This window comes from Zingiber officinale, chromosome 8B (assembly GCF_018446385.1).
Source record: "Zingiber officinale cultivar Zhangliang chromosome 8B, Zo_v1.1, whole genome shotgun sequence".
NCBI lineage: Eukaryota > Viridiplantae > Streptophyta > Magnoliopsida > Zingiberales > Zingiberaceae > Zingiber > Zingiber officinale.
This window is the reverse complement of record NC_056001.1, coordinates 49,176,000-49,200,317: the sequence shown is the minus strand read 5'-3', so window position 1 is coordinate 49,200,317 and position 24,318 is coordinate 49,176,000. Positions and strand designations below refer to the sequence as shown.

The 24,318-nt window shown below is 39.2% G+C and overlaps 3 protein-coding genes across 3 annotated transcripts; 1 reads left to right on the top strand and 2 right to left on the bottom strand.

Annotated features, from left to right (window-relative positions):
- Positions 1-509: 509 nt before the first annotated feature.
- On the bottom strand, positions 510-8,234 carry LOC122014511. Its single transcript, XM_042570748.1, has 8 exons — positions 7,912-8,234; positions 7,695-7,825; positions 7,538-7,615; positions 7,409-7,453; positions 7,264-7,308; positions 7,099-7,150; positions 1,207-1,303; positions 510-901 (listed from the first exon to the last, which is right to left on the bottom strand). Exons 1-8 carry the CDS (start codon positions 8,213-8,215, stop codon positions 736-738), a joined length of 918 nt encoding a protein of 305 aa, XP_042426682.1. The 5' UTR covers positions 8,216-8,234; the 3' UTR covers positions 510-735.
- A 4,795-nt stretch (positions 8,235-13,029) lies between these two features.
- LOC122016090 (protein trichome birefringence-like 33) lies at positions 13,030-14,745 on the bottom strand. Its single transcript, XM_042573276.1, has 5 exons — positions 14,552-14,745; positions 14,065-14,471; positions 13,801-14,000; positions 13,543-13,707; positions 13,030-13,478 (listed from the first exon to the last, which is right to left on the bottom strand). The coding sequence occupies exons 1-5, from the start codon at positions 14,712-14,714 to the stop codon at positions 13,139-13,141; spliced, it is 1,275 nt and encodes a 424-aa protein (XP_042429210.1). The 5' UTR covers positions 14,715-14,745; the 3' UTR covers positions 13,030-13,138.
- Positions 14,746-21,467: 6,722 nt separating this feature from the next.
- Positions 21,468-22,358, top strand: LOC122013790 (probable CCR4-associated factor 1 homolog 11). The gene has a single exon (XM_042570019.1). It carries the CDS (start codon positions 21,468-21,470, stop codon positions 22,356-22,358), a length of 891 nt encoding a protein of 296 aa, XP_042425953.1.
- The last annotated feature ends 1,960 nt before the right edge of the window (positions 22,359-24,318 follow it).

Below are 24,318 nucleotides of genomic sequence, written 5' to 3'. Positions count from 1 at the left end.
AAACTATTAGTCGACTAAATCATTGACCATACCAATTTCTAAGTTTTACTTGAAATCCAAATTACAAGTTCCGGGTCAAACCCAGCACATGGGTCATGCTCAACCCAGATTTGTATGAGTTTGGCATTTCCTAGGATCTGCTTGTACGTGGCCCAACCTCTGGTACAACCTACCCACCACAACACAGCTGTTTGGCGTGACATGTTGCCCATGGCCCAAGTTGTGCCAGACCATACGCATATTTTCCATTCTATTCATTACCCATCACCACACTAGCAGTCTAGCATGCTCCATCAGAATCTCCTTTTTGAACCTGACCTTCAATAGTTTCACAACTTCCTCATCCACTTCTCACATATTTGCAATCTTTGGAAGCTGCTAATTTATGTGTCACAAAGGTCAATGCTTTGTTTTCTCTGGAAGCACATCATATTCCTCCGACTGCTCAATGGGTCCGTTCTTGAATTAAACTCAACTCATTGTACCTCCGCTGTTCATCTGATTATGACTTGAGCAATAAAGAAAATCCAGCAACCATTTTATAAAAATAAAACAAAATAAAACTAATTTTAGAAATACAACCAGGAAAATATTGAAATGGAGTTTCTGAGGTTGAATTGCCTTAATGATTTTATAGTCCTATAAGTATTGACTGCAAAGCAGCAGGCAACGGAGATATGCCACTGAGCTTTCCCAACATGTTATTTGGGATGGAACAATTGAAATTGTACCAAATTATCCACCATAACGGTATTTGAGAACCTCTGGGGGCTCTTCTTCCATAATTCCTGAGCCAGTTGAGTTCAAGTATTCCCGTATCGATGTTTTCCGGTCACTGATGAAGGTATGATCTAAGAAATTGTCATAGGCCAACTCCCCGAGGTTTTTGGCAGCGAGAACACTGCAGAATTGGGTTTATGAAAGCAGTGTTTATGAAATTGCTCACAAATTTTTAGATAGCAGAGTACAAAAATATCTGAAGAAATCTAATGAATTCCCACAAGATTCTTTGACAACCTAAGTCCAGACCAAAACCTAAACTGCTCTGTTGATCCCAAAGAGTTCTAGCATTCCATATTTTCCCCCTTAACTAGACAGATAATGTTACAATCAGTTATCAAGAGGAAACGCCTGATGACCCAATTACAAACTAGATCATATGTGTATGATGTATCACATAGGAAATACACAAAAGTAATTACTTACCAATGCCTAAGATATATCCGACAAGGCAAAATATCATCACGCCATATCTTCTGTATGTTGTATCGTCCATACTGATTGAAAAAAGTGCCCTTGTTACCTGTCAAGGAGATAGCAGCATGAGTGTAATAGCTTAAGCAAAAAGGGCATAACACAAGTTGAGGATTTGTTTTTTATTATGTAAATTGAGGATGACCTAAATTTAAATAATTTTAATATATTGCATAGCTGAGGTCACCTTACTCTTCACAAATCGAACAACTCGATACTAAGGTTATTATAGACGATTTACAGCAACCTAGGTGCTGTGCAACTAATGGTGCTGCCTCCGCACACATCTTATCAAGTGGTACATCACAGTAGCATCTTCTCCAATATTGTAGCTACACAATGTCTTCTCTAGTAGTGTGGCCACACAACATCTTATATAGTGTCCCCAGTCCACCTCGCAAGAGAAGGTGATTTTTTTCACAGCCTCTGGTGAGCTACGAACTAAGTTTGCAACCAACTTCCATTATTGCAGCCTCTCTAGTTCTCCCAGCATTGCTCACTTAATCATTTGGCCTTGTTAGTTTTGTTCCTGCTAATTTTTCACCATCTTCACCAAATGCTGTGAAGACCCAGCTGAGGGAAAGAACCTTTTTTGTGCATCATTTCACCCCCTTCCTTGATCTGGGCATAGGATCTCCACCTGACATACCCCATTTCATTTGTCATCAAGATCCTGTATTGTGCTCCTGCTTTCTGATCATAACCGTACGGCACGACAATAAATTAACTTGTATGTAACATTAGATTCAAAGCTAACATTTATCTAACCATATCAAACCTACATCTACTATGAGGGAAAGAATGTCAAGAACATAAAAACTTTTATGTAAAAAACATCTAATAGAAACTCCACCTAAAATCCCTACTAATTGGTCAAGTTAGAACATATTCCATGAAGGCAAAGCATAATATAAATTTGGTTCTCTTGCTTTTGTTCTCTCTTAAGGTTGGTGTAAAAGGGAATTAGCTCTGTAGAATCATCTGGCAATGCTTGCCAGTTATCATGATAAGTACTCATCTATGTTAGCTGACAAAAAAATCAAAGAAATTTTCAATAATCACGTATACTTGAATAATAAATGATACACAATGAGAGCTCAAGCTTTCATCTCATACATGACTTGAGTGGTCAAAAGTTGATCATGAAATAGCACCATAAATTGCCAAAGAAGACTACTCTCTTGAGCATCAACTTTGCACCATGTTGGTTTACTAAGTTACTCACTAGAATAAATCTTCATTACTACAACTCGCTGTGAATTCTCACTTATGAAAATAACAGAGATGACACCTTGTGATGCAATATAACAGTGGTGCAATTACTATTGGCTGAACTATGATAACAGTTGTGAAAACCAAATAGGAACACTCCTATCAATACGTTATCATAATTAAATGAACTATCAATACTAATCTGATATTATTTTCACTAATAAAAGCGATTTTCAGGATAATAATGCTAACACATCTATTATTTCCATGGTTGGTTTAAAAATAAAATGATAAGAATTTTGAAAAGTTAATTCTGCTTTGATACCATGTACTAATCTTTCATATCTCATCTTAACTAATAGAATGAAAACATTACTAGACATATCATCTAAAAACTACAATAAGAGCCTTTGGGCAAATCATTATGCGAAGAATAGCAAAGCAGAGAGATTCCAGACTTTACTCTTAACTACTATCTTAACAAACTTACTTCATGCCCTTTAAAGAAATGTATGCATAACAATAAATAATATATAATTTTGCCTCAATATACTTCCTTTAGTTAGTCGGGAGAAGTATTATTTACTTGGGAAAATCATTAAAGAAAAAATTATAGATGAGTCAATTTTTCTTTCTCCCATTTTTTCTTTCACTTTCTTCTACTGCAATGCATCTACGACACATCTAGCAAAGACTATGACATAGTTGCCTTTCTCGCCATGAAAGTCAGCTTGATTGACTTATCAATATTTTTTTCTTTAATAGAAGAAAGAAAGAGAAATTGACTTGTCAATAATTTTTTTCTTTAATAGAACAGAAGAGAAATTATCTATACAAATAAAAAATAGGAGAAAGGCAATCTCGAGGGTTTTATCATACAACACACACGGATTAAGCAACATGAGCTTTGAATGGCAGCAACCGTCATTTGATGTTAGGATCAATAATTGAATGGCCAAAATTATTTGAATGATGTGGCATATAACTAGGCGCCTCAAAATTCATGGGATTTAAAATGTCAAATATGGATTTTCTGCTAGATTTCTAGTTTCCAATCAGAATACTAGAATTTCATTACCATGTTATGGCAACATTCATCGTGCTTCAAAAAAGTATGTTGAAATTAATTCAAAGTTTAATTCTATAAAACCCTTCCACTTGTTTAACTCCTCCAACCATAAGCCAAAAGCACTTAGAAAGTCAATCAAATTGAAATTTTAGAGCAACATGATAATACTTAAACTCTCGTGCATCATATGAGAGCATTAGTTCTGCTTCTAATAAGGTTAACCCCATAATTTTTCAAGAACAATATTAAATAATTTTTCTAGGATATCTACTATTGAAATTGATCTCTCAATGTGTCAACAAGTATATCTAACTTTTTTGAAATTGATCTCTCAATCTGTTTATAAATACATCTAACTTCGCCACTGGGAGTTAGACTTGGAGTAGTGTAATTGGAATTGGAATAAACATGGGTACAATATGTGTATACATCTTGGTTTCTCCAACTCCAGCTCACCCCTCTTTGTGTTGTTAGTGCTCCATTTGGTTTCCTCTCTTCCACTACCTCTTTCTTATAGTGTTTCATATCCTCTTTGTGACCGCTAGATGAAATCGAAGAATAGGATATTGGATGAGAATCTTTTTCTCTTGGTTGGGTACAAACCAAGATAAGACTTGTTTTGATAGGCACCACTAGATTTGTTTTGGCATAGGGGTCACAATGATATGTATTTATCCCAACATTGTATCCATTTCCATGATGCCAATTGATGCCTATCATCATGTGAACCATGGTCATAGATACAACGTATCACAAAGAAATGGCTATTCAATTTTTGTGGTATTAAGAACTTTGTTGAATATTTGACTGAAAAAAATCCCTATGGTTTGGTTGCCTCCTATAAAGAAAAGGTGCGCCCAGTTTTTAGAATGCCCTTATCTGTGTGATGTTGGTGAAGGTGTAGTTGTCCTTAAACCACTTTGCATAACTAACATCCAAGAGAAGGCCTACTCATAGTGACAGATGGATGTACCAAAATCAACGTTAATACTCAATCAACAAGTGAAAAATATGAAGATAACAACAATAAACACACTCTACAATTGCAACTATCTATATAACTTTAAATACCAACATTTGGTGATGATTATGGCAATGACACTATTATCTCTATATATTAGTTACCATATTATCTGTATATATTAGTTAATATATTTGTCAATTAGCCTAATTATAGTTTCTTAAGATAGATTCCTAGTTTGTATATAAATATCCCTCACTCTTCAATAAAGATTATCAATTCTTTTTATCTCAAATAACACGGTATCAGAGCAACTTCGAAATTAAGGATTTGAAATTAGGGTTCCATCTCCGCCTCTTCTACCTCTCACGTACTTTCATCTTTGCGGTGCGTCACCGTCTCACTCTCGGCCACGTGCATGTATCTCCACCGGTTGGCCATGACCTCCTTGCCAGCACTCTTTCCTTCCCTCATCTATCCATGCACGAAGTTGGTTGTTGCTCGTTGTTTCACCAGTCGTTGTTGCGCCTCCCCTTTGAAGCGCACAACACACGGGGTTGCTGACCCACTGCCGCACTGGGAGCCAACTTTACTTCCACGATGTTGTCGTCTCAAATTCTGACTGCCGAGCAGCCATGCGTTAGCCTATCCCCAATGACTGCCACTGCTGCTTTCCAAATACACATCATCAGTATCACCATTGTTGCCCAATCTCGGCCGCCATCGATCCTTGCCACCAGCCTGAACCTGTCGCCTTGCTTTCCGCAATGCGAGTAGCACCTAAGCTCGCAGACACAGTGCATCGACAATCTAATATGTGATTTCATACTACACATATTCCAAGAGACAAGAATACACAATCAATATAGATTTGTCATCAACTATCTTAATGATGACAATCCATGAGAAAGCATCCAACTAGAGTCGATGGTGGATGGAGCATGGGCAAAACTACTCTAGTACCATGTTAAAACAAGGTTTCCAATGAAAATGAAATTGCTCCTTCAATTAAGCCCATGTACATTATATGTGATACACCATTTCACATAAGCCCTTAGACACATCATCTATTCACTTATTAGTGTTCTACAACAGTAATCATAAAGGCAGATATGTGATTTAACTTAACAATACCATTTTAGGTATCATTTATAATTACTTTCCAACAATACAAAAGAAAGAAAGAAGAGATTTTGAAAAAGTCTCCTACATTTTACATACATTTTCTAGTTAAATTGTACATCAACATGGTAAAACAACAAAAAACAAACTGTTAGTCTCAACTAATTTTGGTCGGCTACAAGGGAGTTATCTATTCATTCAATGTTATCTAATCATTCAACTCTATGGGGTCATTATTGCAACTAATATTTCAATCTGTCATGCCACTTCTAATATTCCAAGATAGTTTTCTATTCGAACATCTATCTCCACATCTCCACCCTAAGTTGATTTCACTGGTGTAATTATGAATCTTATTCGTGTAGCAAAAACATGTTCAATTATATTAATGTACTTTATCCTGTTTTATCATTTATCAGAAATATATCTAACTTCTACTAGGAAATATCATTTTTTTTATTCTTTTCATGCAACCACAGACATGTATCTTAGTATTATCTCTAATGCAGTATCTTTCATGTTATTACTTATTTCTTAATTTTCCAAGTATGATGACAGTACCAAAATCTTGTAAAAGTTTCTTTTATTTTACGAGGCACACAAAGATCACACAAGCTTTTTTTCCATTTTAGTACCCAATCCCTCTCCAATATAATATCTTCATGAATATCTTCTTGTTGAATAATAGATACAAATTTTGTGTACATCCAACTTATTTATATATATATATATATATATATATATATATATATATATATATATATAATTGAGACTATATTTCATATATTTAGTCTTAGTTTTATTTATTTTAAATCCTTTGATTTCTAAAATTTATCTCCACCAATTGATATTTGTGCTTATTCTGTCTAGGCTCTCATTAATTATAATAAAATATACCAAAGAATTTATCTTAGATGTGTCTAGTAAGTTCATTTAGTGTCAGCAACAATGGAAAAAGATTTGGACTTTATCTTCTTGATCCTTTATGCAAAGATACAGTCATAGAGAGAAGTATTTTTACACAATCATATATGAATGACAAGATATCTAGGATATCCCGACTGGTTCATAGATTCATATTACCAAGATACCCAAGCCCAAGGTAATATAACAAACTGTGAGATCTAAGTTTTCTAAACAACTATCACAAATATTTTTTCTGTTCTAGAAAACCAGTGACACAAATATGTTATACAGAAAGTAGTTCTCAGTAATTATATATAAAAATTAATAACAAACATTCCTATGTGAAAGCTCTGAACAAAGCACAATAATCCTAATCTTACATTGTTATGTCGTTAAATGTTATTCCCATATAGCAAAGATGAGTATGACATTAGGATAAATATTTCAAAGCCAAAATCATCTTTAATAGGGACCATTTTGTCTAGAAGCTCCATCCTTCAGACAATCAATTGTTTAGCATTTAGAACCTACATCAATAAAAGGGAAATAGCCTTCTACAGGACAGAATCACCACCTTTGCATCTTATATGAAAATATTCTTCATCGCTGTAGCGTGCACAAACCACCTGGAACATTAAATGAATCTACTCTTTTAACCCAGTTAATTAAATTATAGATAAGCAAATAGAAAATACAAACATAAGAAAGAAGTGCTGTCACAGCATGATTGAACACTCACAGCAGGGTTTGTAAATGAAATACCATCTAAATATTCAGGGTAAACCTGCTCATCCAACCAAAGCAGCAAGGTGTCAAGCAGGGGAAAAAAGAATAGCAGAACCAAACAAGCCAATGAGATGAACGAGCAAACCAATATAACTCACGGCTAAAAATCTGAACTCGTTCTCTCTCTCTATAAAGGCAGGAACCTGCAAAATTTTAGAACAGTCAAAGACCCGAGAAGGTCAATTTCCAGTAATTGAAAAACAAAAACAAAAACAAACTCTTCTCACCCCCTCTTTCTTTATCTCAAATACAGTCACTATAAGGAATTCACCCTCGCAAGGCTCCACACTCAAACTCGAGACCTCCTGTGATACGCAATCAATTAGAGCAAAGCACATATAATTTAACAACAACTATCCGAGTTCAAAGCGGTTCACTAGTTACCCCCGTCGCCTCATTAGCAATTCCGCGCTCGAAAAAAATCGGCGCGACATGAGCAAAGACCCGGCGAAACCCGCGGAGCACCGCAATGCGGAAGTTTTTGAGATCAGGGAAAGTGCTCCTGGCACTCCTCTCTATTAGCGGAGGAGAACGACAAGGAGAGCAATAATGGCTCAGAAAGCGGAACGGAAAACGAAGGGAGAAGGAGATCAAGGATTACCCGAAAGAAGAGAGCCAAAGCCGAGCACGGAGAGGAAACCGTCAGGGGTTATGATAGAATCGAAGTCTGATTTATCATTTAGTTCGAAGGGACTGCCCGGAGCCAAGGAGGGTGCCGGAGAAGCCATCAGGGAGGAAAAATCGCGGCGAAGGGAAGCCCCAGGGCGACGGAGGGAGAGTGTCGCGGCCGGAGGCGATCGGATGGGGGAGGGGGGAAGTGGGTTCCAGTGGTGGATTTTGATCGAACGGCGGGAGATGAGGCGATGGAGGACGGCACCTGGGACCGCATGGATGCTTTCTGTCATTGCAGTTTCTTCTTTCGTTTACGGCGAATGGGGATGGGATGGAGTTTATAAATCCGAATTAAGTGAAGCTCGAGCCTAACTCGATTTGTTTTTTAACGAGCTTAATTGATATTGATTCGTTTAATTAAAATTTTTGATCATTTAAAATATTTTAAATTTATTTTAATTGATTTATGAACTCCATGTTAGATCCTTCTGAACTCCATGTTAATTGATTTATGAACCCTCTTGTGAGTACTCGAAAATCCCAATAATAAATTACTATAATAGAATTTCCTTTATAAAAAATATTAATTTAATATTATACTTGAACTTAGTAAAAAATCAAGAAAAATATATTTTACAATCTTGTCGGCCTAAGATATTTATATAAATTTCTTTACTCGCGGTGTTATCAATTCTAAGATGTGACACTAAAAAGAACTTAAGATTTCTAATTGATTAATGAGAAAAATTCTCAATAATACGTTGCAGCTGAGTCTCGAATTCTAGATCTCTGATTGAAAGTCTTGAACTTTATAATAATTAATGAGAATAATTCTCATTAATACGCTGTAGTTAAGTTTCACATTCTAGATCACTGATTGATTAATGAGAGAAATTTTCAATAATATATCGTAGCTGAATCTTGAATTCTAGATCCCTGATTAATGCGTTTGTGGAAATTATTTATATATATATATATATGCATGTATATGCATATGCGTGTATATGGGCGACTGAGTGGAATTTGGGTGTCCTGAGTTAATTTCAAGCACTCAGGGTAATGGTACAATGATTAATATTAATTATCATGTAGCAAAATCTCCGGGGTAATGGAATAGTTAGACCCTCTAATAGATAATCAAGACATCTAAGATTCGAATCCCCTATGAGAAACAAGCCTAAGAACGTTGACCATCTGAATGAGTTTCTATAAGCGCTTCTCAATTTTTCCTAATAACCTATAAGAAATTTTCAGGGATCAGATCAAATGGCCAATTACCTCTGAATTAATAGATTTGAAGAGTTGAATTCATGCCAACTAAAAAATTATCTGAGTAGCAAAACAAATTCCAAACTGAAAAAAAAAGAGCAAGTTATATATAAGGGACTAGGTGGAGTTTATAAAGACTATTAGAACTCTTCATTTTGATATTTAAAACTCCATTCTTTACTTCTCAATAGACTTTATAGATGTCGCATAAAGACTAATTTTAATATTGATACGGTGTATAAATGTGGGGTATGTGAGATGATCTGGTGCGGAGTCAAAGTCACAGAAGGGTCAAAAGTCACGCCAGCCTGGAGGTCAGAAGTCTAGCCCTCGTGGCTAGTCAAAAGTTACACCAGCCTGGATGTCAAAAGTCTAGCCTTCGTGGCAATGCCATCGTGGAGGTCAAGAATCAGAATTACAAGAAGGTCAAGATTCCGGCACACGTGGCTAAAGTCAAAGCTTCAGTTGAGGAACTGGTTAGAGGACAGTATTTACGAGGTGGGCCGGATCTGATCTCGAAGGGAATCGAAAATGGACCTGACCCACATGATCAAAGTCAATTGAGGATCGGATACATGGGTCAGATATAATCAGGGATTGAGTGCGACTAGGGAGCCAACTTATTGATTGGATGGGTATACCGAATAAAACTTCCGATGAAGCGATGTAGGTCGGGAAGCTGACCCAGCGTGCAGGTCAGGACGTTCATACCATGGATAACAGAGGACAGATACAGGTCGGGAAACCGACCCAGCGTGCAGGTCAAGACGTTCATACCATGGATAACAGAGGACAGATACAGGTCGGGAAACCGACCCAGCGTGCAGGTCAGGACGTTCATACCATGGATAACAACGGACAGATACAGGTCAGCAAGCTGACCCAGCGTGCAGGTCAGGACGTTCATACCATGGAGAACAGAGGACAGATACAGGTCGGGAAACCGACCCAGCGTGCAGGTCAGGACGTTCATACCATGGATAATAGAGGACAGATACAGGTCGGGAAACCGACCCAGCGTGCGGGTCGGGACGTTCATACCATCGATAACATCGGACAGATACAGGTCGGGAAGCTGACCTAGCGTACAGGTCGGGACGTTCATACCATGGATAACAGTGGACAGATACAGGTCGGGAAGCTGACCCAGCGTGCAGGTCGGGACGTTCATACCATGGATAACATCGGACAGATGCAGGTCGGGAATTAGACCCAACGTGCAAGTCGTAACGTACATGCCCTGGATAGCAATAAGCAGATGTGGGTCGGGAATTAGACCCAACGTGCAGGTCGGAGCATACATGCCCTGGATAGCAATAGGCAGATGCGAGTCGGGAATTAGACCCAACGTGCAGGTCGGAGTGTACATGCCCTGGATAGCAATAGATAGATGCGGGTCGGGAATTAGACCCAACGTGCAGGTCGGAACGTACATGCCCTAGATAGCAATAAGCAGATGCGGGTCGGGAATTAGACCCAACGTGCAGGTCGGAATGTACATGCCCTGGATAACAATAAGCAGATGCGGGTCGGGAATTAGACCCAACGTGCTGGTCGGAACGTACTTGCCTTGGATAGCAATAAGCAGAGGCGGTCGGGAATCAGCAGGTCGTCGAGATGTACATACTTCGAATGACGGAGACGAAGGTGGGTCAGCAGGCCGGACACTACATGACAAATAAGCATGCAAGGAATCGTAACCACTTGTCAGAGAATAATCATCACATGTCAGGGAATATTCTAACGGTCGGAGGCTCACACTCCTCTTGGTTCCTCCGCCAGCCTATAAGAGAAAGCCGCGTGTCGACCACCGCCAGACAGAGCTTGACACCCGACATTCGCTGACATTCGCCAGGTTCCAGAAGCCTCAGTTGCAGTATAAAAAGGGATGCTTTGTCCCTTATGCAGGTACGCTCACTCGTCATTTCTTACTAGTCTTTTACTTTTTCATGCTTTCTATGTGATTTCTGGGGAAAAAGTATCTGACTTGAGCATCGGAGGGTCTGATCCGGGGACTTTTTCCCTGGTTTCTGGTCTCTAACGACCGATGGACTCGTCTGAGTGTGTGCAGACCAATAGCGTCATCATCTTGATCATCTCTCTTCGTAGAACCGCCCGTGCGAACTTGTCCAGGGGGTACCTTGCTGACTCAGCATCTCAATGACTCTCCATCAACTTTTAGCACAGCAAGACCCGTCTTCATTCGACTCAGCTTCCGGACGGGATCAAATATGAAACTTAAATAACATGGTAAATTAGATAAACATAAAAGATCACACGAAAGGTAAAACAATATTAAAAAATTATATTAGAGCATTTTACCAAATCATATACTTGGTCCAAAACTCGTAGCCCATTTTTAAATGGACGAAATCGCATATCTCTCTTTCCATTCTCTTTCCTATAATACCCTCTTCATTGCCACTGTTCATCCAAAAAAACTTTGAAGCGCTTCATTTATCCTTTAAGAAATCTTAATCTCTCAACCCTCCTCCTACATCACTGTCTCGACGTATTTCTTCCATTGTCCTCTTTCACCTCAGCCAGCAACACAAAGAGACACGATAAGTCAACGACACTTTGAGGCCAAGACTAGAACTTTGAATCGATTTGTGGCGGGCCCGGAGAATAAATGGTGTTTCTGATCAAGATTTGGAAGAAAATGAACGACATGGAAGACATTGCAAGCTACGCCAAGGACATTGATCTATGGCTTGGTCTGTCATGCTCTGATGCATTGAACAAGTCAGTTACAATGGGTAAAAATTGAGTACTTCGGAGGATGAGATTAACTTCATCGATTCTTCGTCAAAGGATGACTCCAGTCGCAAGAGTGTCGATGCATTCTTGGTGGCGAAATAAGTTTTTGATTTAGGATCAAAGATGTAAAATTTGTGTGTTTTTAGGGTGGTTATGTTTTTAGGGTGTCAATGTTTCTTTTACCCGTAGTTATTTAATGAAATGTCAAAGAGTAACTGAAGGTAGAGACAAAGGCGGACGTCGCTTGGTTGTTTGTAAAGGTTAGCATGAATGGAGTTCCTTGAGGAAGATTGACCTCAAGGTTTACAAGGGTACAAGGAGTTCAAGGAGACTTTGGATAGTATTTTCAAATAATTGCTATCATCCTAAATTGATATGCATTTGTATTTCTGAATAATTATTGTTACAAATTATTGATTTGCGTTTGTATTTTTGAATAATTATTGTAACAAATTATTGATTATGAAATCTCTTGCAGGAGAACTAACAAGAAAAGAAGGTTGCAATGAATGTGAATATATTATCACTTAAAAAGATAAAGATGATGGTTTGATATTGGTCGGAAATGTTTCTTTAGAGGGAGTGTCATGTATTAATCTGTTTGAGAAATTATTCCTTTTTCTTATGAATTAATAGAAATATTTTTAATTGTTATTTATAAAATATTTATATCTACTGGCAAAAGACTAAAGATAATAAAAGAATTCGAAACAAAAGGCTTGGAGTCAAGAAGTCAAATAGTCATACAAAAGGATATAAATAGAACTTGAGCCTTTACTTCATGAAACTAATTGTTTGTCAAAGTTCATAGACATTGACCAGATAAATGAAAGATTGGCAATGCATTTTAGATCTTTCGTTCCTATTCAGACAAAAAGCTAAAATTTGAAAAAGAAAATTATAAGACATGCAAGATGGTAAAAGTTATTCAAGTGCGCATTTAATTGAGAAAATCATACATGTTATATAAGTTCGTGTCAACCTTCCATGATATAATAAAACTATGTTATATATTCTTTTCTAACTTGTCAAATTTGAAATGTGATAAGTTTAATATGAAACTTAAATACTATGCTAAATTAGATAAACATAAAAAATCACACTAAATTTAAAAATTATGCATGCTAGATTTATATCTTAACTCTGTAATACACATGACAACCGATCATACACAGTTCTCTCTCAGGTCAGGGATAAAAGAGCTTGCTGAAAAGCAGCTCATTCCAGGTATCCTGCAGCCCAGGCAAACACCAGTGCACGCAGTCGGCGTAGCTCACCGGGTTGGCGATCTGCTGCGGCGTCAGTGGCGTCCACTGCTTCTTGTATATCGACGTGTGTGCATCTTTGCGATAGCTCGAGAGCTGCGTGATGTTGAGCACAGTGATGGGCACCTCGCTTTCGCCCAACACCTCTCTAACAACTTGCATCACTCCCTTCCTGCAGTCAGAGCCCCAGTAAGTGGGATCTTCGACAAGCGTCGTCTCATTGTAGCAATTGCCTCCTTCCTCGCCACCCCAATCTTTGCTCCTGCAAATTTATCATATTTTTCTCAATCTTAATAAATGACGGCGTAAAGTAATGCAAAACTTACTTTTCATGAGAAGGCGACATTGTCACGAAGAAGACCCTCGTCTTCTCTGGATCCATGTTTCTGTGTACCCACTCCAGCATGCTTGTCATCGCCATGCGGTAAGCATCCTCTGTAGATGGCTGCACGATATCTTTCACTTCATCTGTGAACGATCCTTCTCTTTGTCTGCAGAAAAAAGCACACACACGCACACAAACATTGTCAGGTTACGTTCCACCTCGTACGTGTTTAAATTCGAGTTGAAGTGGATCTACTGACAGGATCTTCATTGTCAAGCCTGTCATCCACCAAAGATACGTATTGAACACCAAAACATCGGCGCCCTTCCAGTGCTGCCCGTGCTTGTCGATGGATCCTTCCCTCACGATTCTGTCTTTCATCCTGTGGATGACAGCATCGTCGGAATTGGATTCCAGGAGGAATGGCGCCCAGTAGAACTCGATTGTCGCATTGTAATCCTGATTAAGATTTTAAAAAGAATTAGAAAGAAGGAAGTATGGATATGAAGACTTTGAATCTTACCTTTGCGGTGAAGATTTGGAAGGAGCCTTTTGTCTCCATTGACTTGGAGTCGTTGTGTGGGATGGCGGAGTGGAGAAGACAGACCAAGGAAATGAACTGGCCTCGGTTCAAGGAGTCGCCGACGAACATCATCCTCTTCCCCCGGAGAGTTTCCAGCATGAGCGTGGCGTTGAAGCGGGGCAAGCCGCAGCCGTGAGGCTGCCACCTCCAGTGCTGGTAATCCTTGTCGGGCCTCCCGTGCTCCTGGCAGGTCAGCTGCGGCTGGATGTAAGGGCACTCCGATTCGTCGTAATGCGGCCGACTCTGCTCGTCTCTCGACCACCTGCCGTCGAATATATCGCACTCCCCCTCCGTTCTCCTTATCACAAATGGCAGCTTCTCAATGCTGAGGCGGTCTCTTACTGTCTCTGAAACAGAGGAATGACTTGTGATTATCAAATTCAAGAAAAGAACAGATGGTGGAGTAGACGAGAGGAAGTTGGATCACCGTTTGTTGGCCGGAATGTATGACGCTGCGTCCCGAGATGGACGAAACTGATGAAGTCCTGGCCGGAGAGGACGACGACGAGCACTGCCAAGGCGAACAAGGGTAGGAGGCAGGGAGAGAAGAGAGCTCTTTTGCTGAGGAAGAAGGAAGAGTTCTGCTTCATGGTGCAGTGCAAGCTTCTGAAACCTGATTGGGCTGCCAATCTCTTTAGCGAATCTGAATAAATAGAGAGTGATGGTGGCAGTAGGTCGCTGGAAGAAGGAGACTTGTTGGATGGGTTGCTTTCTCATTGCAAACTTGAATCGCACTCCATGCTTTCCATTGTTTTTGTCAAGTTACCGACACCAAATTGGTTGGTGATTTATGATTGTTTGATCAATTCTTAAATGCGTCGAGGTTGATTTGGAGTGTACTAAAATCAATTATGATTCAGGTATGGCTGGACACAACTTCATCTAACTCGATATGATTAGTGAGTTTGGGTGCTACTTTTGGCAGCATGGAGAAGTTTGATGCGATTTAAGGTAGTAGGCTGGAAAATGATGGAGCAGTGGATCGACCAGGTGCTATCAATCCAAGCATTTTGGCAACAGTGCAAAACATCTTGGACATGGACTTATCAAGTGTGCCTTTCAATCGAATCCAGCGTCCAGATCCATTCCAGTTGCATCAGCCAAAGGAAGAACACATACACATCTAATCCCACCCCACAAGACTTCCACAAACTTTACACGAGTAGCTATCAGGAACCACTCTGTTACAGCAACAGGAAAACTTTTTGAAGTTTTTGCTCAAGCAATTGCTGAACAGGCAGAGCAGTAGCAAGAAGATCTCTGCTAGAAATTTGTCCGATAAACGAGAGGCACAGAGATGGAGAACGGAAATCCAGCCACCCATCCTTATGCCAAAAAGAGAAGCTTGAAGATCCTAAACCATGAAAAGAAATGCCGTTTGCACAAATGTCTCTACATTCGATCAGGCATCTCCCAAAAAACTTTCCTCTGAAAAAACAGTGTTCCTGACTTGTAAGCATCCACCGCCATTTACTGAGCAAGCTAGATTGTGCTCTTTAATTCTTCCCTGTTTACTCTGAAGTGTAAAGTGTGAATTAGATAATTTTCTTTTTTATATCTTTAAATTCATCCATACACATTTTTTTACTATTTTTTGTCCATTTATAATCGGATAAATTGATCCTTTCCTGTCAATTCGATCCAAAAATTCATGAACGCAAACTCACAGCGAGGTCGGTGCTGCAAGCTGTGACTAATTTGGTGAGCTGCAGCTCTTCCTCAACCTCTCTGCAGCCGTCAAGAGTTTGTGCATGGCTGCGAGCAGGGGCGGAGCTAGGATATAGGTTTAGTGTAGACGCTTAATTTGCTGCGGAGTGCGGAGTGCGGAGTGGGGAGTGCGGACAGCGGAGGTCGAAGGACGTGTGTGGAGGTCAAAGGGTGGAACGAGAGTGGGGCGTGTTCGGAGACAAAGTTTAATTAAGGTGGATTGAATCCTCCCTTGCCGTGCTTGTTTCCAATGGAGAAATTGTCGATGGCATTGACAATGGCGCCTGATCATGTTTGAAAGTCTAGAAGACGGTCGTTGAGGACGTGACACTCTGGTTGACCTTCGATGGACTTCGCTCCCACCTGCAACACAAGCAATGTCAGTGCCGAGTTAAGGAAGGGGTCCCCGGCGATGATTCTCCGACGCTCAAGTCAGTCTCCGCCGAGGCAAGAAGAAGCAACGAAAACTGTAGCGTAATTGTAGAGATCGCCAGAAAAGCATACCTCCGCCGATGTCTGGACTCCCTTTATATAGGGCTTCTGTAACGTGTGTGCACGCTTCTTAAAGCGGGCATGCAATCCCAAGCTTTTCCTGAAAAAACATGTAAGTAAAGTGTCCCTGATACAATACTTTAATGGGTCGAGCATATCTCTGACGTGACAGTGGAAGCTTCCGTCGTACGATCTTTTGTTTGACCATGTCGCTCGTCGACGACACTAACTCTCAAAAGGATATCGAAGGATATCCTGCTATGTCTGTTACTTAGCCGAACGGAATAGCCGCTCGGCTGAAAGTTCGCTGTCCCAGTGTCGTCCGCCGTTGGGCCGAGCGGGATGGTCGCTCGGCTGGAGTCTCCATTGTTTGGCTGATGAATCTACTACTTGGCCGAGCGGGGTAGCCGCTCGGCCGATACTTCCACTGTCCAGTTGCTGTACGTGCACCTTAGCCGAGTGAGATAGCCGCTCGACTGTATTAGCGTTGTTCATGCGTGGTCTACTCAGCTATGACTCTATTCTGCTGATTTGAGCATTGATGTAAGGGCGAGCGGGGTAGCCGCTCGGCCTGCTTCTGCAGGCACTTGCGTTTATTCCTTTCTTGAGCGTCCTAACTCAGCTGGTGGTCGAGCTAGTGATGATGTCGGATCAGGCCTTTAATATCTCGGTCGGGCAAACCACTCGCCCGGCCGCCCAGTGATAATGGGGCATTAACTGCCTTGACTTTGACCTCCATTGCGGCGAAGATCTTTCCCAAGGTGGGTCCTGTTGGGACCTTGACGTCTACTAGAGGGGGGTGAATAACGTCTTACCCAAATCGTCACTTCATACACTTGTTAGTACGCAGCGAAAAAAAAAATATAAACTAACAAGAAGAAAGGTAAATCCTATAAACAATAAGGAAAGACAATAAACCAAAACAAACCTAACACAAGGCGTTTACGTGGTTCAGAGATTAAGGCTCCTACTCCACGGCTGTCCGTAAGGTGGACGATCCCAATCCATCGGTGAATGACTCCCCGGAAACCTCCGGCTAGCTCAAATCTCCTTTTCGGTGGAGAAACCTCACCATAACCTTGATCCAAATACTCTTAGATCACAAGAAGAGCTTGGAGGCTTTGGAAGAATACTAATAGGTATTAACCACCTCTATTTCGTCAACCATGCCCAAGCACCCCGAGCTCTATTAAATAGAGCTCAAGAGGAAAACATTAAGCTATTTTCCCGCTACCAGTCGACTGGTGTATGCACTAGTCGACTGGTCCTTTATGTGAAGTCGACCGTTACCCAACGGTCGGCTACCAATCGACTGTTACAGTGTACCAGTCGACTGCTACAGTGTCGCAACAATGTTGCTACTGTATCGCTACAGTGCTGCTACGGTACTGCTACAGTAAATCCTAAACACATAGAATTTTGCCCTGAGTACAATCACTTAGCACTCGTCCTCGCCCGACCAACCTAGACCTAGTCTTCTAGCCTCCTTCATCAGCCTCGTGTCCCTCGGATGTCTCCCCATCCTTCACGTCTTGCCTTCTGGAGCTTCCTTCGGCCTTGTCCATATTATCGGGTCTTCCTTTGCCAAGAGGCTCCTCACCTCCGGGACTTCATCCATTCCCAAGTCACACTTGAACTTACGTTGCCAAGACTACATGCTTGGACTTACACCGCCAAGACTCATCCTTGGACTTTACTCCTTTGCCAAGATCACACTTGGACTTTCCTTGTTGTATCTATATCCTGCACACTCACAATGCATATTAAATACAACAATAAACCTAACTTAAACCTTTGCCCAAACATCAAAACCTAGGGCACCTAGATTGCTCCAACAATCTCCCTCTTTTTGATGTTTGACAACCTGTTTAAGTTAGGAAAACATAAATGCAATAATAATGCGAATAAACATAACATCTACACATGCATAAGTCATGGAACCTAACCTTAGGCTCCTCCTTCACCTAAGCTCCCCCTTAGCTAGGATTTCTCGCAAAGGTAAACTTCTCCCCCTTTGCCTGAACAATCGCTCCCCCTTCACCTAAACTCCCCTTAGCTAGGATTTCTGGCAAAAGTGTGTAGGTTTCCCACTTAAACCTAAATTTCTCTCCTTTTGCCATACATAAAAAAGAGCTCCAACAATATCCCAATTGTTGAAAACTTGTCATCCAAATTGACCCTAAACTCATGTATTTATCCCCCATGGATCTCATACATCTAAACGAGTTGACACGGTCAAGAACAGTGTTGAAAAATACTTTCAGGCTGGTGTTAGTCAACTGCACTAGGTACCAGTCGACTACCCCCATTCGATTTCTACTCATAGAGCTCTCTGTGTTCGAAATACACTATTACCAGTAGACTGCCTTCATTAAAATGAGCTTACAAAGATATTTTGTGCTAAAAACACTGTTACCAGTCGACTGGTATCTGCACCAGTGGACTGGTACCATATTTCTACAAAAATTAACTTTTTCTAACCAACTTCAGAAATGCACCAGAAATTCCACAGACTTCCAAAAAATCCCAAATTTTGTGGAGAGGTTTATTTTATCTATGTCTACTTGGAAAAAAATATATAAAAATATATTTATTACGGATCTCAAGAATGACACAAAATTCAAAACTATCTAAATGGTTCAATTGAACCCTTGACCTAAAGTCCTAGTTTTGGCTTCCTCTTGATGTATCTATCCATACTAAACCACAATACTTCCTTAGCATGAGTTTATATGGTATATATACATCAAAAACTAATTTTCATGCAATATGACTCCAATGTCATATTTTCATGCATGAAACTTAACCCAATTGTGCCAACCAACTACAGTAGAGACTCAAATCCATCTCTAATCCCTTTGACACATATTGGTTCACATCATTTATCATATGTCCCAAATACTCTTTGATCTCCGCCTTGAGCTCGTAATCTTATCCACCTCCCTAAGTGACTCATCCACTATGGCTCGGCCACTTTAGTGCCTTACCCTACTAATAAACTCATTCATAATTATTCAATTACCTTCCATTACACTATTTTTATTATTATATCCCACATATATTTTCTGTCTAAAGTCAAAATTGGGGACACGTTGTATTAGTTATAAAATCATAATTGCTATAAATGTTGAAGTAATAATGGTTAAATAGCTACTACAATATGAATATATTAGTTAAATCTGCATTGTAGCATATACGAAATCCTAGTTGCTATAATGTGAATGCCTGAATGGTAGGTGAACAGAGTTGAATTCGCATTGTAAGAGTTATGAAATCGTAACTAGTACAACTTAAATGCTTTTAAATATATTAAATACGCATTGTATCAGTTACTCAACTGTAATTGTTATAATAATTGTTAAACATGTGTAACAGTTAAAGTTTCGTAGTTACAACAATACGCTCTCCATTCAAAATTTAAATGAAAAATATAAATGGAAGGTAATAATGGGAATAATATACGAGATGATAGTCATATAATTATATATGAATTGTTGGTGGGATGAGATGTCCTTTTATAAAAAAAATTAAACTAAAATATTGATGATTTTAAAAAATAGTGTTGCTCTCTTAATTAACTTTTATCTAATTTTTAAGAATCCAACTTCCACCCCACTTTGACAAAAAAAAAAAAAAAAAAAAAAATTCTTCCATTACTATTGAAGTATCCACGATGGAAACTCCTTGACATGATTTAAATGGCGAACTCCCCCATTTTAGATAGGAAGTTCCCTTTTTTTCTTAGGGTAGAAAGTGGCTCCCTCTCTCTCTCTCTCTCTCTCTCTCTCTTATTAAACTAAAATTGTTTAACTTAAATTTTAAAAATCAATATTTTTTTATTTAGGTCTTTTATTTGATGTAATGCAATTTATTTTTTAATTATTAATATTATTCAATATTAGTAATTTATGAATTTAAATTTTAATTATATATAAGTAAACATATAATGAAAAAATGAATGGTTTAAAAGAAATTATTAAAAGATTTTTAATAACGAAGAGATATACGAAAGTTTTACTTTTAACATAAGATTGATATGACATTAAAAATGCTTTTGAAAAGCTTCCACAGCTATGAATACCCTTAAATCATTATTTGGTTTCCTTATTCGGAGCTAAAAGCCAAGACAACTCTTATAACTGTAGCCAACTGTTACCACTGTTGGTCGAAGATACCCATCAGCTGGTGCCTAAAGGAAGATGAATGACTCAAAAAAACAATGAATGACACTGCTATAATTACCGAATTACACACTTTTTATTTTTACTTCGGTCATGATGCAATGGTAGGCGTTCAAGCAGACAAGCAGTATTCTAAATTTTTACGATTCTAATTTTAATTACGACGTATACTGTAAAATATTTTATTCTGGTGGAATAAAATATTCAAAATGTTGATGGTTAAGGGAAGAGTACACTTATGCTTTCAAATTTATCTGGTGATAGATTATCACCGGTGGCTTATCCCAAACAAGAATAGCTACAATTGCAGTTTAGAAATAAAATCAATAGGTTTTAGTTTAAAAATTAACTTTGAGTTTAACGTATGATTTATCCAATTAATCCGTTTCTAAACTCAATAGGTTTTAGTTTAAAAATTAACTTTGAGTTTAACGTATAATTTATCCAATTAATCCACGGATCTGACAATCATTTATCGGATTTGATTTCCAGTTTATTTTCTTGCATATACTTTAAATTTATTAGAAATGAGTGTAAAAATTTGTTTTTAAAAATTTTTTCAAACCAAAACAAATGAGTGGAAATTTCACAAAAGGCAAATAATGACGAAATTACACGTACGTGAAATTTAATTAAAGAAAGAAAAGGAATGATTGGATGGCAACAATTTTAATTAATTAATTAATTATACTAAACCCCTAGTTGAGCTCGCTAATTACTGCTGGGTTTATCCTTGACTTAAAGTCCTGATTAATTCCATATATATCTCCTAATATTTCGCACCAACTAATTCTGTTGAGTGTGTTTGCGATTTTCTCGTTTTGATTTTGATTTGCTGCTGCTCTATTTAAACTCCTCCGACTCTTCCCTTCAATTTCCACTCCACTCGATCGATCGAAACCTAACATCTCCTCGATCTCCAGCTTCCAGTACTTTGGTATTTCTAATATCGTCAAACTCATCATGGCTGTCGCAGTTGTCAACAACAACAACAACGATATGCTAATTTCCTCATCCGCCGCCAGCACCAGCAGAATCGAGGTTCGCTCCGTGTGGGCTCATAACCTCGACGAGGAGTTCGCCCTTATCCGCTCCGCCGTCCCCTTCCACCCCTTCGTCGCATTGGACACAGAGTATCCTGGCGTCGTCGTCGCTTCCAAAAATCCCTACTGCACCCTCACCCTCCCCCAGCGCTACGAATTGATCCGCGCCAACGTCGAGGCCCTCCGCATCGTCCAGGTCGGTCTCACCCTCTCCGACGCCGCCGGCAACCTCCCATGTGCCATCTACAACGACGGCACTTGTGTGCGTTACGTGTGGGAATTTAATTTCCGCGACTTCGACATCAGCCGCGACCGTTACGCCCCTTCCTCCGTCGAGCTGCTCAAGGCTAATGGCATCGACTTCCAAAAGAATCAAATATGGGGCATCGACTCTTGCAGATTCGCCCAGCACTTGGCCACCTCCGGCTTGCTTTCCTTTGGCCATTTTTCTCCTGTCTCCTGGGTTACCTTCCAAGGCGCCTATGACTTCGCCTTCCTAGTCAAGATGCTGACATGTGACTGCAAATTACCAAAGACCGTTCGTGAGTTCTTGCACCTTGTTCACTTCTTTTTCGGCAAAAGGGTGTTTGATGTGAAGCACCTTTGCAAGCATTGTCCTGGTCTTTACGGAGGATTGGAGCGGGTGGCCTCTACCGTCCGAGTTGAGCGAGCAGTGGGCTCTCGACATCAGTCCGGCTCCGATAGCTTATTAACATGGCAGGTGTTCTACCAAATCGCTTCTCGTGTGAATCCACAACTCATCAATCGTCCAGAACACATGGGAACTCTCTTTGACCTCCAACTGCAATAGTATATATAGTCATTAATCCTACTAGTGGTGACTTTTGGGTTCTGCAATAGAGTTTATGATTTATCACAGTTGATAGTGGTTCAGCATTAGATTAATTTGTCCACAAGATTAATTGTCCATCGCTTCATCGTATCTTTTTGTAAAGTACAAATTACATGTTGTCGCATCGTCATATATGCAAACAAATTGTCAATATTAATTCTTAATTTGGATCATGAGTAGTACTTGTTGTTTTGCTTTGCCTTAAATAATATAATCATCCCCTAGTGTAGTCTGCTGGATCATACTCTGTTCAAATTATGAACGATACTCAAATACATGCTACACTGTGTGATTGATCTTTTGGAAGGCTTGTAATGCGCATAGTGTAAATAAGCTCAAGGCTTATAATCATCCCCTAGGCTTGTTCAGATTTGACCACATGACCTTAACCGTGTGTATAAATAAAGGTGAATAACTTACAATTCACTTAATATAAATAAGTCATTACATCATGTATACATACATGTAAATGCATAAGGGTGAGTGACATGCAACCCATCCAAGAAGGATACATCTTAATTATATGAGAGTGAACGATCAACAATCCACTCATAACGAAATACATCGTATGTATACACCTATACATACATATATAGGATAAACGATCATTAATCCATCCAAAAGAAATGTATCATATATACAAGGGGTGAACAACGAAATACATTATATGTATACACATATACAAACAAATATATAAGATGAACGACCGACAATCCACCCAAGAAGTGCCTCACATAAACACAGAGAGAACTACCCATAATCTAACTCGTGAGGAAAATCACCTCAATTTAGTCGAAGCCATGAATGCGCAAAAAGACTCAAAAGTCACATTTAAAGCACAGAACCAACACTCTATATTTATATAGAGCTCAGTTGTGAACAATGAAACAGATGATGAAAGCTTTAGTTGATTTTTGTGTTTTCGTTCATTATTCTAAAGCTCTATCAATAAGAATTTTTTCTAATGTATTGTGAGTACAAATCAATATGGAAAAAGGGAATTGTTACTTATTTGAACTCTCCATGAACTCAGTTGTAATCTCTTGGAAATTACAATTCTGAAAATGAAGTGAAGGTGTTCTGCTGAGTTTTATTTCAGCAACCACAGAATTATTTGCTGAATCTGATTTCTGAAATAAAAGATGATTTCTAATTTCTATATCTGATTTTTGAGCAATTACAATTCAGAAATTGAGAAACCTGTTTTCAAAATGTTGTTGTTGAGTTGCCATTGTGCCAATTTGGAGGAATATGTGCAGGTTTATGGAAGGCAATTTCAGAAATCAGAATTTATTTCTCAATCTGATTTCTAATACTGAATCTGATTTGTTTCAGAAATCAGAATTTATTTTAGAAATCAGAATTTATTTGCTGAATCTGATTTGTTTATGAATTTGATTTCTGATTTCTGATTTCTCAATCTGATTTCTAATTTCTTATGAAACCAGATTTCTGATGTTTAAAAGTACTCTAGTATTCAATTGTGGAAATGAAGTGAGTAAGTGTTATGTGCTAGTGATAAGTGGGCTTCTTTACTAGTTGGCCTTCTAAATCCACATGGGCATTGGATCGGTCAGCAGACCGATCCAGTGATACTATGGGTTTTCTGATCGGTCTGGTGACCGATCAGAAACCAAACAGTGGCTCACTGTAAGTTATCTGATCGGTCACCAGACCGATCAGGAAACGATCAGGAAACGATCATAGCCTGATCGGTCCACAGACCGATCAGGCTTCGAAGCCAAGTCTCACAGAGAGTTGGCTGATCGGTCTGGGGACCGATCAGCCTAGGGACTGATCGGTCCACAGACCGATCAGGCGACTCCCAGACCGATCAGGTTGGATCCTGATCGGTCCAGGTCTAGAATATTAATCAAAATTCCATTGCCTTAACATAATTTACATTCCCTATTTTTTA

Coding starts and splice junctions, on each gene's coding strand:
- LOC122016090 (XM_042573276.1), bottom strand. CDS start 14,714: ATGAAGCAGAACTCTTCCTTCTTCCTCAGCAAAAGAGCTCTCTTCTCT. Junction 14,472..14,551: donor TACATTCCGGCCAACAAACG/GTGATCCAACTT, acceptor CCTCTGTTTCAG/AGACAGTAAGAGACCGCCTC. Junction 14,001..14,064: donor TCCAAATCTTCACCGCAAAG/GTAAGATTCAAA, acceptor AATCTTAATCAG/GATTACAATGCGACAATCGA.
- LOC122013790 (XM_042570019.1), top strand. CDS start 21,468: ATGGCTGTCGCAGTTGTCAACAACAACAACAACGATATGCTAATTTCC.
- LOC122014511 (XM_042570748.1), bottom strand. CDS start 8,215: ATGACAGAAAGCATCCATGCGGTCCCAGGTGCCGTCCTCCATCGCCTC. Junction 7,309..7,408: donor ACGAGTTCAGATTTTTAGCC/GTGAGTTATATT, acceptor TTGGATGAGCAG/GTTTACCCTGAATATTTAGA. Junction 902..1,206: donor CGGATATATCTTAGGCATTG/GTAAGTAATTAC, acceptor CCAATTCTGCAG/TGTTCTCGCTGCCAAAAACC.